This window comes from Delphinus delphis, chromosome 15 (genome assembly GCF_949987515.2).
Source record: "Delphinus delphis chromosome 15, mDelDel1.2, whole genome shotgun sequence".
Taxonomy (NCBI): domain Eukaryota; kingdom Metazoa; phylum Chordata; class Mammalia; order Artiodactyla; family Delphinidae; genus Delphinus; species Delphinus delphis.
The window spans coordinates 18,637,066-18,651,554 of record NC_082697.1 but is presented as its reverse complement, the minus strand read 5'-3'; the positions used below and the strand labels follow the sequence as shown (position 1 = coordinate 18,651,554).

General features: G+C 38.3%; 1 protein-coding gene across 1 annotated transcript in view; it reads left to right on the top strand.

Annotated features, from left to right (window-relative positions):
• The window catches only part of TOP1 (DNA topoisomerase I), an 85,639-nt gene that overhangs the window by 20,445 nt on the left and 50,705 nt on the right, over positions 1 to 14,489 (top strand). Inside the window, exon 3 of the mRNA XM_060032938.1 lies at positions 9,651 to 9,753. Coding sequence (XP_059888921.1) covers positions 9,651 to 9,753 — 103 coding nt within the window. The remainder of the gene's footprint in view (positions 1 to 9,650; positions 9,754 to 14,489) is intronic.

Genomic DNA, 14,489 nt, shown 5'->3' with positions numbered 1-14,489 from the left:
CTTTTAAATTCCGGAGCTCTTTGAACTTTTAGCCATAACAGCCTCTGTCTTGCATACTTTGAAAGGCTATTAACTATGCACTGGAATTTTAGAAATGTTGTCTGAGAATCACTGTAAAACAGTGATAAGGACTCTTCCATGGGCTGCAAATTGAAATCAGCCACCCATTAAGATGGATCACAGACTGGATTTCCTGGATTGAAACTAGATCAACATTGATAAAGTCTGAATTTAGGCAGCTGTGTGGGGAGAGAAGGAAGGGTAGAGTTCTCTCACCCCGTCAACCCATCCCCCTTTCAGTGACAGGCTCTCAGTCTTCGTGACTGCTTTTAGTTTGGCATTAAGTTCCTGAGGAGATTCTTGCACACCCCTGATACTGACCACACTCCGGATGCCAGTCTTTATCATTGAGACCAGCTTGTTGTCTGTCCTAGACAAAAACAGTCTCAAAGTGTTAGAACATACTGGATGTAGAGTGTTAAGTAGAAATGGGGATTTTGTTAAAACTCCAGCTTCTGGGGATGCGGTATCCATGGGTTTAAAGGTCAGGGAGGAAGGAGAAGATACAAGGATTTATCCCAATAGAAGTGATTTAATAAATGAGCAGGTGATGAATATCTTCTTTAGAAAATTAATTTCTTTTTTTTTAATATTTTTTTTAATATTTAATTTCTTTTTTTTTAATGTGCTGGGTCTTAGTTGTGGCACGCAGGATCTTTAGTTGTGGCATGCAGGCTTCTTAGTTGTGGCATGCATGTGGGATCGAGGTCCCTGACCAGGGATCGAACCTGGGCCCCCTTCATTGGAAGCACAGATTCTTACCCACTGGATCACCAGGGAAGTCCCTAGAAAATTAATCTTTTCACCCACTGTTTTCACCCAAATCGTTCCACTGTCCACTTTCCTAAGGCACTGGCTATATATCTGTGTGTCAGAGATGAGCAGAGATTATCTTTGACAATGTTGTTTGAGGGCCTCTTTGGGGAAGGCATCTTTTGGTTGAATAACTATTCCCCACCCCCATCCTCCACACACTTGACTATCTTTGAAGGAAGAGCACATGATATTTTACAGCTACTGCTTTAAGTCTCAAAACCTGTTGTCAGAAGTCAGTGTAAAGAGGTCTCCCTCAAAGCTTGGCAAAGAACCCTTCTTTATACCAGAAAAGTCTCTGCTTTTGTTTATAAGGAAGCAAAGGACTCTCCTGCTCTGATCTGATTACCCTAATCATTTAGAAGAAGGTTGGAGTGGTAAAATCCTTAAAGATCATGGAGTAGTTGATAAAATGGTCAGAAATCTTTGCCTTTTCTCTCTTAACAAAATGTAAATGTTTGTGCTTGGGTTGAATTGTAGTTGCATTAGTGACTTAATGCAGCTACCTAAGTCACCATGTAGCTTGTAATAAGCTTGGTAACACTGTTAGCCACCTGCTGATAACCACTAAACTCATGCAAATATTTCTACCTGGGGGTGTTAACTGGTTTAGCAGTGTATCCCTTAAAACCAGTAGGTATTTTAGGCTTCTGGGTACAGGATTGTTAGATCAGGCCAAAATTTTACTTCTTTCTTCGTAAGCTGCATCCAGGAAAGAAAATCAGACAGCCTTTTATTTATCGTTCGCTGGTCAGGCAAGGTGAATGGGCATGGTTGCCACCTTAAATGCATGTATAAAACCTGAACCCTAAGTTATTTGGAATGATTGGGTAGGCTTATTTCAGTTTGATGTAAATTAATCATGAAGAGGGGTCAGTAACAATTGTACCTTATTGACAGTTGTGAACATGTTTGGAATTTTGTGAAGATTAGCCAGGAATTCTATTACAACCATACACAAAGAATCTGATTGACTTTTGAAGTTAAAATTTTTTCCGGTCACTTAAATTTTCTGAGCCCCAATTTCTTCATCTATAAGAGAGGTGAGTTTACTGAGATTACAGGTATCAAGTCAATGATGAACAGATTTGAAGCTCTTAATCACTAACCTATGCTGCCTTCTTATAGACCCAGTAGTTAAGTGACTTTTACCCAAGGTCATACAGTCAGTGGTAGAACAAGATTTGAATTGGATCTTTTTCACTCTATTGAACCAGTCTGCTTCCTTCAGAGGTTGTTTCCAACCTTCTGTGCTTGTCTGTTATGTCTCTAATCGTCATTAGGGTTTAACTATGATCTTTTGTTCTAACGGCATCGTTCTTGAACTTTTTTTCTTTTTTCTCTGGCCCTGCCGAGTGACTTGTGGGATATTAGTTCCCTGACCAGGGATTGAACCTGAGCCCTCAGCAGTGAAAGCGTGGAGTCTTAACCACTGGACTGCCGGGGACTTCCCATTCTTGAACATATTTAACAAAGTGTTTTATGGACTTGGCTTCCTTTTTCATATAATTTGTATATGTGTCTGGTTTCCCTGTGAGGAGTGAACTCTTCATCTTACACCGTGATACTGATTTGGCTACTTGGGGCCGGTTCTGGACTGGTTTCCAAACCTGCAGCTTCATTGTCATCCTGGGATTAGGCCAGCTTTCAGGTACTTTATAACAGTTGGATCAAATTTTGCTGGATTTAGTTGATACTGAAGTTTCTTATTCCTAGGTGTTTTGTTTCTCTTCTGTCTAAGCAGAGGATTGGGACTCTAAAGCTACAAGCAGTAGAAGTGTATCTATATCTTTTTTAAGAAACTGCTTTTGGGACACATGGTTTAGAAAAGCAAATTAAATATAACTCTGGGATTTTATTTTCTTGTATGCCCTGACAAGAATCAACTCTACCATTTCCTAGCTGGCAGGAAGTACATCACACTTAATTTTGCTCAATCATGAGAAGATACATTTCTCAGTAATAACAACAACAACAACAATAATGATAGTAATAATAGGTAGTTGACTTTCATGGCTCATCTGCCAAGAATTCCCTCTAGAGAGGGAATTCCCTCTACCTTGCTAACTCCCTCTTAGCCTTTAGCAAGACTTAGTTCAAATACTGCCTCCTCCAGGAAGTCTGTGTTAATGCCTCATTGCCCTGTTGGATCCAGGCTCTTTATTTCTGTTCTCCGGTGGAATCAGATTGTTTCTCCTCATTATATTACTTTTCACTTGGAAACAAAGGAGGCAGGTAACCCAGATTCATTATTTTTACTCTTAAGACTTGTTTCAAAATGCTCATAATCCTACTGCCTTACTACCCTTTCTAAAAAATAACAGGGCAGAAAAGTAGAAAATTCTACCATGGTGTAAGAGACAGAGGTAATGACACCCATGTGTTTCATGTGTAGACATTTAGAAAAATGTCTGTTACCTTTTTAAATATAGGAGCATCATGATGCAATACAAACACTGTTGCTTTAAGGTCAATCATTTGACATCCGAGATTTTTGGAGATAGGAAAGGAATTTTAATCCATTTTAGCAAGTCTAAAATTAAGATTTCTTCTCTGATGACCTAATTTTCTCTGCCTTCACATATACATAGACCAGCATAAATTTTCTGCTTTTAAAATATATATTCAGGCTAAATTCCTAGATATGGATTGCTGGGTTAAAACAGAGTATGTGCGTTAGTTCTGCTGGATATTGCCAAATTCCCCCTCTATACGAACCATATGCACCTTTTCAGAGATGTCTTAAGAGGCAAAAATGTGTATTAGATTTGGTGAAATCAGTACTGCCCAGAGTTGTGAAAACTAGAGGTAATACATAAAGCATACTACCTTGTGCAGAATGCACCCTTAGAAAGGGATAACTATTACTCTTGTGTGAAATTGGGAATATTTCCTTATCGTAAGAGTAGTAAGAAAATTGAATGAGACAGTGTAAGTACTCTAGCATGGTTCAGCACCTATATTAGTGCCCCTTTTCTCTTGCTTGCCGATGGCTGTTTGGGTTCATATCTTAATTATTCCTGCAATCTGAGAAGACACAGATACTTACCTCTTTTGTCATTTGGAAGTCTCTTTACTTAAAATCTTTGTTAACCTCAAGGAACATCTTAGGTGACAATAACAGAAAATGTTGATTCCTGTTCTCTCTCTCTGTTCATTGACATACCTATTCTTAGGGAGTAACTCTAGTTAAGTTAGAGTGAAAGGAATTAGTTGTTAACATCTTCTCAAGGCTGCCTTATTTCAGGGATCGATCTTCCTCCCATGTCTTTATCTTGAATTTTTGAAGGCTAGGGTTTGAAACACCTGTCATCAAGAGGTTATTGGGTGACCAGAATTCACAATGAATGGGGTTTTCTGGTGACTTAATATACGGTGGTTTACACCTTTCATTTCTAATCTCCAGTCAAGTTCAAAACAATTCTTTTTGCATTTAACAGATGCTTGAAGTGGCAAGATCCTTTCTCCAAAACATTTTAACAATATCTATTCTTAGATGAATTCCAGATAAGGGAAAGAGTATGTACTAAAAGTAATATTCAAGTCCATTAGTATGCTGTCTACATTTTCACTTTGGGGATGTAGATTATTGTGCCCTTATCGGCATCTCTTCTGACCAGCATCTTTAGATTTCCCAGTGTTACCTTAAATACAATATGACTTCAGTTAGTTTCATCATTTCTTCACTCTTTTTGTTCTCTTCGTTTTTGTTCTGCACAGCTTTCCTGTGTCTTCTTCCAAGGCACCTTGTTCTCGTCACCTCGACTTAAAGTCTTTGAGTCTTCTTTGACTCTTCCCCTGCATTTATTGATTACACATACCAGTGAGTTCCTGGAACTGGATTCTACTTCCTCATTTTCAACATGCTTTTATGTTTTCTCCTTTCTTCTCAATCCCTTTGTTATCACATTTTTCTAGATTGCTTCAAAAACACTAGCTAGTTATTTTGCTTTTACCTTCTACCCACACTGCCCTTCAATTAATCCTCCTTAAGTATGGCTTTTATTTTGTTCCTTTTCTGCTTGAAGTAGCTCCTTGTCATCCTGAGAGTAGGACACCCTGACTTGGGTTAATTTCATCTATCAGACTTTATCTCTTACTGCTCCTTAACACAAATCCTCTCTTGAACTAGGCTGGTCTTCTCCTTGCTGTACTCTATATAAGAAGAAAAAATAAGGGATTGAAAGGGACGAAGCTTAAAGATAGTGTTTAACTTTCTATTATGAAAAGTTTCAAGCATATTTAGGTAGAGAGTAGTATAGTGAACTCCCACGTATCTTATCTGCTTACTTCAATAACTATCAACCTCTTGCCAATCTTGTTTTCTCTATTCCCATATTGCTCCAATTTTTTTTTTTTTTTTTGCCTGAGAGTATTTTAAAGCTAATTGCAGACATCCTTCACCTGGAAGTACTTGCGTATGCATCTTTAAAGGTTATTTATCTGTCAGTTTACATAGTGCAGATCATCTCTATGGTGGTTTCCCTGTCAGTTGGTAATTTAGCTTGTTTACACACTTTGGTGTTCATGAGATGCCTCATTCCATTTTGCCTCCCTGTCATTTCTCCTCAGAAGGCCCAGGCTGCCATGTGGAACTATACTATAGCTATTCAGATATTTGAAGAAGTTGTTACATATTATTCTTTTTGGTACCTGTCACAGCACACATAGCACAATTTGAGCATACAGGAGACATGTAATAACTTTTAAAATTAGGGGCACTTGGGTTTCAGATCTTTGACCTAGGTCTTACTTGCACTAGTGGGATTTTCAGCTACAACTTTAAGTTTCTTTCTTTAAGTTTCTTTAAGTTTCAGACATTTTGGTTTTATGTTTTTAGATTAGCAATTGAAAGAATTGGGGACCTGGCTTTCAAAATTGATTCTAAGGTTTTGTGCACTTAAAACAACGTTTTGGGCAGACTGGTTATCTAAAACCTACCTGGAATTATTTTCAACTTTTACTTAGTTTTCTTTTTCTTTAAATTTAGTGCTTTTTAGTGAGCTAATAATATGTTTTCCTTGTGTACACCAGTACTGGTCAAAATAAATTTTTTAAGCTGGGTAATTTTAAAAAATAACTTCTTTATTTTATTATAAAAGTGACTCATCGGGAAAAAATTGGAAAACAAGGCAAAGTATACACACAGAAACTCAAACTGCTTATAAATTTACCACCCAAACTACTTTTAACATTTGGTGTCTATCTTCTAGTCTTTTTGGACATGTTTCTGTGTTTGTTGAATTATACACAGAGTAATTTTTTTTTTAATATATTATGTCCCTGCCATATGCTTGTGCCATAATAGCAGATCCTAATGTTCTGTTTCTTGTTTGCTAAATCTGGCCTGTAAACAAAATCAAACAACACAGACTTCATTCCAGGTTGTAGTGCTGGTGGCATGTTTTGTCATTATTGTGGTTTTAACCGTAAGTGCTAGTTGGGCATAGAAGTAATGAGGGTATTAATTATTGTCAAGTGAACAGGGGCCACCAACTTTGTATCAGATTGACTCAGCATTTTAAAATTGTAGACTTGAGATTTTCAGAAATTGGAGGGTTCTTTATGCTACATGGAAGATTGGGTTCAAGTCCTATTTCTGACACCATATGATTTTATTTTCCCATCTCTGTGGGATGAGAATTTCTTACAGCTAGGTGTACGGTCATGCAAATTTCTGTTTCCCTAGGGCCTGGCACAGAATAGATACTTAATGGATTGTGCCAAATGTGGCTTCTTTTTTTGCTGTGAGCCAGGAGTAGTGTGAACACACACATTGCCTATACATTATTGTTAGTTATCTATTGCTATTAAACATGTTATCTCAAAATTTAATGGCTTAAAATAACAAACATTTGTCTTACACAGTTTGTGTGAACCAGGAATCCAGGAACAGCTTAGCTGGGTGGTTTTGGCTCAGAGTCTGAGACTGCGGTCATCTGAAGGCTTAATTGAGGACCCACTTCCAAGGTGGTTCATTCGCGTAGCTATTGTCGGGAAGTTTCAGTTCCTCACCACATGGGCCTCTCCATAGGGCTGCTTGGATGTCCTAACAGTATGGCAACTGGATTCCTCCAGGGCAAGGAGAAAGATCCAGTGCCTTTTATGACCTGGTGTTAGAAATTGCACACTGACATTTCCACTTTATCCTGTTTTTAGGAGTGAGTCACTAAGTCCAGCCCATATTTAAGGAGAAGGAAATTAGGCCACACCTTGAAAGGAAGAGTATCAAAGAATCTGTTGGACATATTTTAAAACTACCACATGTGTTGGATACATAAACTTCTAATTGATTCATATTCAACATTGGGGTCACGTGTCCCCAGTGAGCTGCATTTTTAATATGCCCTTGGGTTAATTCTGATACACTAAAATTTGAGAGTCACTAACTTAAAAAAGTGGAGAGAGATACCATGTTCGTGGATGCAAAGACACAGTATTTTTTTTTTTGCGGTACGCGGGCCTCTCACTGTTGTGGCCTCTCCCGTTGCGGAGCACAGGCTCCGGACGCGCAGGCTCAGCGGCCATGGCTCGCGGGCCCAGCCGCTCCGCGGCATGTGGGATCTTCCCGGACCGGGGCACGAACCCGTGTCCCCTGCATTGGCAGGCGGACTCTCAACCACTGTACCACGAGGGAAGCCCCACAGTAATGTTTTGATGTCACATCTCTCCAAATTGTCCTATGAACACAAACTCCCAGCTGGCTTTTTTTTTTTTTTTTAAAGAAATCAACCAACTGAATCTAAAATTTATATGGAAATACAGAAGACAGAATAGCCAAAACAATTTTGAAAAAGAACAAAGTTAAAGTACTTGTATTACCTGATATCAAAACTTACTATGGAAAAAAGCTCTACTGTGAAGCTTTAGTAGTCAAGATAGTGTGTGTGTGTGTAGGATAAAATGGGGTCCAGAAACAGATCGATGTGGTCATTTCATTTCCAGTAAAGAGGCCTAAGGCAATTCAATGGAGAAAAGGCAGTCTTTTCAAGAAATGGTGCTAGAACAACTAGACATCTTTATAGATGAAAAAAATGTTCCCTGTCCCTTACCTCTGTAAAGCTCCTAGAAAAAAAGAATATTCACAATACACATGTCTAACCAAAAATTTGTAATGGATAATGTATAAAGAACTCTTACAACTTAGGAATAAGACAAATTTTTTTAAGTGGGGGAAGGATTTGAAGAGATACTTTACTGAAGGAGATATATGAGTGGCCAGTCTGCACATGAAAAGTTGCCCATCATTTAATCGGGAAACTGGATTAAAACCACAGTGAGAGGGACTTCACTGGTGGCGCAGTGGTTACGAATCCGCCTGCCGATGCAGGGGACACGGGTTCGAGCCCTGGCCCAGGAAGATCCCACATGCCACAGAACAACTAAACCCGTGCACCACAACTACTGAGCCTGCACTCTAGAGCCCATGAGCCACAACTACTGGGACTGCGTGCCACAACTACTGAAGCCCGCGCGCCTAGAGCCCATGCTCTGCAACAAGAGAAGCCACTGCAATGAGAAGCCTGCACACCACAATGAAGAGTAGCCCCCGCTCATTGCAACTAGAGAAAGCCTGCGCACAGCAATGAAGACCCAACGCAGCCAAAAATAAATAAATTATTTATTTAAAAAAAAAAGCACCACAGTGAGATACCACTACATACCTGCTAGAATGGCTAAAATTAGAGACTGATAATACTAAGTATTGGTGAGAATTTGTAGCAGTTGGAACTCTAATCCATTGTTGGTGGGAATGTGTAATGATACAATCACTTGGGAATACAGTTTGGCAGTTTCCTATCAGGTTAAACATATACTTACCGTATGACCCTATAACTTCACTATTAAGTATGTACCCAAGAGAAATGAAAACACATCTACACAAAGACGTGTATATGAAAGTTCGTAACAGATTTATTCGTAAAAACCAATGCCTGAAAAGAACTCAAATGTCCATCAACAGGTGATTGGATAAATAAATTGCAGTGTATCCACACAATGGGATACCATTCTAATAAAAATCTAACCAATTACTGATACATCCAGCAACATGGTTGAATGTAAAAAAAATTTTGCTAAGCATAAGAAGTCAGACACAAAAGAGTAAATTCTGTAATTTCATTCATATGAAACTAGAAATGTAGACAAATCTAATTCATTGTGCTAGCAGATCAGTGGTTGCTTTGGGCTGGTGATGGAAAATGGGGATTGACTGGGAATGGGCACAAGGGAGACTTCTGGGGATGATGGAATTATTCTAAATTTTGATTGTGGTGGGGATTATATCTGTGCATATGTTTGCTAGACTTATCACACTTTATCTTTGAAATTGTATATCTTACTGTATAGAAATTATACTTCATTAAAGGTGATTTAAAAAACAGGTATCTCTTAAGGTTTGAATTTTCCAGAAGTTACATAGATAACCATCTGATCTTGAAAGTCAGTGTTCAAGATTTATCCCTTCGAATCATTTATGGCTTAGTCTTCATAGTACCTGATCTACGAGAAGAATACCAAACTGTTGCTTCCTTTTATGGTAGAATTGACTCCCCTCCCCTTCCTGCTTATTTGTAACACATCTTGGTTTTAGAGGCAGGGTAATGGGATGCCTTGTCTGGGCTGCTTTGTGAAATCTTTCCCTCCAATGGAATGTGCTGTTATGGCTACCATGCCATTTAAATCCTGTCATTGTGCTTCTTGACCAGCTTGTCAAGGTAAGTGGGCAGGAGATAGCTCATGACTGCTCTTTACTGACTCATCTCTTATGGTTACAGATTCTCATAAACACAAAGATAAACATAAAGATCGAGAACACCGGCACAAAGAACACAAGAAGGACAAGGAGAAGGACCGAGAAAAGTCCAAGCATAGCAACAGGTAAGGGTTGAACCAGCAAGTCCCTCATCATTCAGCAGTGGGTTGGCTATGGCTTGGCTCACCTGGAACAGGCCTTAACTTGAACCACAGGTAAATACCATGGATAGCAAAGTCAGCAGAGACTTTGATTCCAGAGTTGTTAAGAGGATGGCCTTGACAATTCAGGCTTCCTGGGGATGCCATTTTTCAGATCAGGATGTACAAAGCAAGTATGGTGAATTGTTAACACATGATGGCATTTAATCAAGTGTCCAGAGAGCTTGCCTTGATAAAAGGTGACTGGATTGGAGACTTGATATATATTTTTCTTATTTCCATACTTTAAAGGGTATAAATTTAAAAATTCTTAACTTAGGCTTCCATGGTTTATAAGCCCCTGAAATCATTTACAAAAGGTTGGGTATATGAGATATTCCAGGAGAGAACATTCCTAGCTTTCGTCAGGTTACCAGAAGAGTTCAGCTCTCACAAAAGCCAATAACCGCCAATGTAAATGAAACTCAGCGGTGCTGCCCTCTGGGATCCAAAGGAATCAGAAAGATGTTTTCTTGTTCATTTTGCTTCCATTTTTTTGATGTAGGAGACAAGTGGTTAAGCCCAGAGACTTAGGTTATCTTTGGATATAGGACCACTTATTGAAAATGAGGACTTAAACTTCCATTTTGAGTTAAAGGCAGTTGTTGGTGAGAAAGCCATAGGATATTCTCATAGTGGCCAAAGTTTTGGTAGAGGGAACATAAAGTTCAGTCATTTATTGGCACAAGTGCCTGTAGCCTAGAGTCTCTTACAACTACTTCATTAGGTTGGCTTATTGTCTGTGGACAAGATATTTTCAACATAAATAATAGTCAAAAGTTTCTTGTCCAATATATACAGAAACCTTCTACAAATGAATAAAAATGAGGCAGATAATCCAACAGAAAAATTCATGAGAGGATTGAGTAAGCTCTTCACAAAAGAAGATATCCACATGGCCAATAAAAATACTAGAAGACGCTCAACATTATTCATCAGGGAAATGCAACCTCAATATAATATCCTACACATTGTAATAATGGCTAAATATTAAAATAACACTAATACCAAGATCTTACAATGATGTGGATCAATCCCATTTCTGATGGGACTATAAATTGTTAAATCATTTTGGAAAACTACTTAGCAGTGTCTTCTAAAGTTAACATATGTATACCCTGTAACTTAAGAATTCCGTTCCTGAATGTGTTCTCAACAGAAATGTGTGTATTTGTGCACCAAAGGGCATGTACAAAGCTATTCAGAGCTGCATTGCTTTTAATAGCCCCAAAGTGAAAATCTCCTAAATGCTCATTGATAGTAAAATGGATAAAGTGTGGTATATTCACATCTTAGGATACTATATATAAATAAATATGAAATAACTACGGTTAAAGTAATAAGCATAGGTGAATTCCACAAACCTATGTTGAGTGAAATAAACCAGCCAAAAAATACATATTGTATGCTTCAATTTACTTGAAGTTCAAAAACAAAAAAATTAATCAAGACCTTTAGAATTCAGAGTCATGGTTATCTTTGGGAAGGAAGGAAGGGTAGCAATTGTAAAATGGTATGAGGGGAACTTCTGGTGGGGTATCAATGGTATTTTTCTTAACTTTGGTGGTAATCACATATTTATCGTTATTTTGTGATAACTCTGAACTCTGCACATACGATCAGAATATAATTATGTGTATATGCTACTTTTATTTTTAAAAGTTATAAAAAATAAGGCTTATCAAGAAAAAAGATAAAGTGAGAATTCTAAGTCTGTTCTTTTTATGAGTAATGAAAAATTTTTAAATATTTTAAATGAAAATTTTAAATTAATAAGTCTTTGAATCATTAACCAGATTAATTTCTCTAGTGAGGATGTTTCTTCACAAAATCATCTATCACTCCTGTGGTCGGTCTTTTTCTTTTTTTTTTTTAATTCTTAAATTTTATTTCTTTTTTTTTTAACTTTCTGGCTGCGTTGGGTCTTCGTTGCTGCACACAGGCTTTCTCTAGTCACGGCGAGCAGGGGCTACTCTTCGTTGCGGTGTGTGGGCTTCTCATTGCGGTAGCTTCTCTTGTTTCAGAGCATGGGCCCTAGGGTGCGTGGGCTTCAGTAGTTGTGGCGCGTGGGCTCAGTAGTTGTGGTGCGTGGGCTCTAGGGCACGTGAGCTTCAGTAGTTGTGACACATGGGCTCAGTAGTTGTGGCTCGCAGGCTCAGTAGTTGTGGCTCGCAGGCTCTAGAGCACAGGCATGGTAGTTGTGGTGCGTGGGCTTAGTTGCTCCACGGCATGTGGGATCTTCCTGGACCAAGGATCAAACCCATGTCCCCTGCATTGGCAGGTGGATTCTTAACCACTGCGCCACCAGGGAAGTCCAGTTCTGTGGTCTTTCCCCACCACTCACTCATTTCTTACCACTTGATTATCTAGTTTCCATTTTCATTAGTCTAGTGATTTTAATTTTAGTAGTGGAATCCAGTCTCAGTTCACATGCATCTTTTTTTCAGTTTGTAGGTGTCCAGCCTATATTAATATCTACCAAAGTAGATTTGAGAGCAAAGAATATTGCCAGTAATGAAGAAGTTCATTTCATAATAATAAAAAGGGACCAATTAATCAGGAGGACATAGCAGTTATAAATGTTTATACACTGATATCAGAGCCTCAAAATACATGAAGTAAAAACTGATAGAATTGCAAAGAAAAATAATTCATATTTATAGTTAGATTTTACTACCTCTTTCTCAATTGATAAGCAGAGAGAAAAGCATTAAGGATATAGAAGACTTTGAACATCATCAACCAACCTAATTTAATTGACATTTATAGAATATTACGCTCAACAGTAAAATACACATGGAACATTTGCCAAGATAATACCATATTCTGGGCCCAGGCCTTCTCCTTGAAACCAGCTTCCCTTGGCTTTCCACTTTTCTGGCCACCTTTTTCATCCTCTCATTCCAGTTCACAGAGTGATTCTCTAAGTTTTTGGCTCTCTTCCTCTGCCACCTCTCTTGCCATTTACCCTTCTCTCACATTCCATTTCCAGTCTCCCTGAACTTCTTTTCAGTTCCCCAAACACAGCGTGTCTTCTGAGTACTCTAGGTTTTAAAATATGCTGTTACTGATTCTGGAATACTCTGTTGCCCTCTTAAGAACATTCTTTTAGTTGCAGCATAGAGTTTACTTCTTTCAGGTATCCTTTATGCCCTCCACCCTCATATTAAATTTTTATGAGTTCCCTCGCACCTTGAATATATCCCTATCACAGTAATTACCAGTTGTGGTGTTGTTGTAATTGTCTCTTTACTTTTCTGTGTGCCCTATTAGACTCTTGAGGTCCCTGGGAACAATGTTGGAGTCTGTTGTATTCATTTTACATCCTCAAGGCTTAGTATAGTACCTGGCAGATAGGTGGTACTTAGTAGTGTATGTTTATTGAATCAATGAGTGGTTGACCTATGGTTACACCAGTTACCATCTTCTCTCTCCTTTTCATATATTCTCAATTCTATAGGATGGTTCCCTTTGGCCATCCCACATTTCAAATACCTGTGTGTGTGTGTGGGGGGGGGGTGAAATATGCATAACATAAAGTTTGCCATTTTGAAGTGGCATTAAGTACATTCACCATATTGTGCAACCATCCCCAGTATCCATCTTCAGAACTTTATCATCATCCCAAATAATCTCTGAACCTCTTAAATAATACCTCCTCATCCCCCCTTCCCCCCATCCATTAGCAACTTCTATTTTCTATCTCTGTGAATTTTTCCACTCTAGCTACCTCATGTAAGTGGAATCATAAACTATTTGTCATTTTTGTGTCTGGCTTATTTTTCTTAGCATAATGTTTTCAAGGTTCATCCATTTTGTCAAATAACAGAATTCCATTCCTTTCTATAGTTGACTAATATTTCGTTGTATGTCTACCACATTTAAAAAAATGCATTCATCTGTTGATGGATACTTGGGGTTGTTTCTATCTGTTGGCTATTGTGAATAATGCTGCTAAGAACATGGGTGTACAAGTGTCTGTTTGAGTCCCTGCTTTCAGTTCTTTTGTGTGTATACTTAGGAGTAGAATTGCTGATCATGTCAAACAAGAATTATCTTGCTTGCCATGTTTATGATGTGCTAGTTGATGTGAAGTGCCAAAAAATGTGAGATAGTCTTGACCATGAAGAAAGAACTTCATCATCTGAGGAAAATGCTTATAGATCAGATGAAGAAAAACTAATTTTCATGTTACCTGAAATCTGTCCAAAAAGACTTTAAAAAGATAGAAGTTATTATTTAAACCATAAGCTTTTTTTTTTTTTTTTTTAAGTTGAGAATTACGTTTTATTTGACGGACTTGCTGAGGACTTAAGCCTAGAAGACAGCCTCTCAGATGACTCTGAGGGACTGCCCTGAAGAGGTAAGGGAGGAGCCAGGATACATAGGAGTTTTTGCAAGAAACCAGGTTGTAGGAAGGTCAAAAGATTATTGTTAATTAAAGAAAAACAGGGACTTCCCTGGTGGTCCAGTGGTTAAGACTCCAGGCTTCCACTGCAGGGGGTGTGGGTTTGATCCGTGTAAACCATAAGCTTTTAAAAATGGATCTCTTACTCTCTGATACATCTTACTTCACCAACCATAATTTGCAATTGTGATGGGAGAAAAGATTAGGTAGAAGTGGCATAAAAGACTTTGGGATATAAATTTGGCCCTCTCCT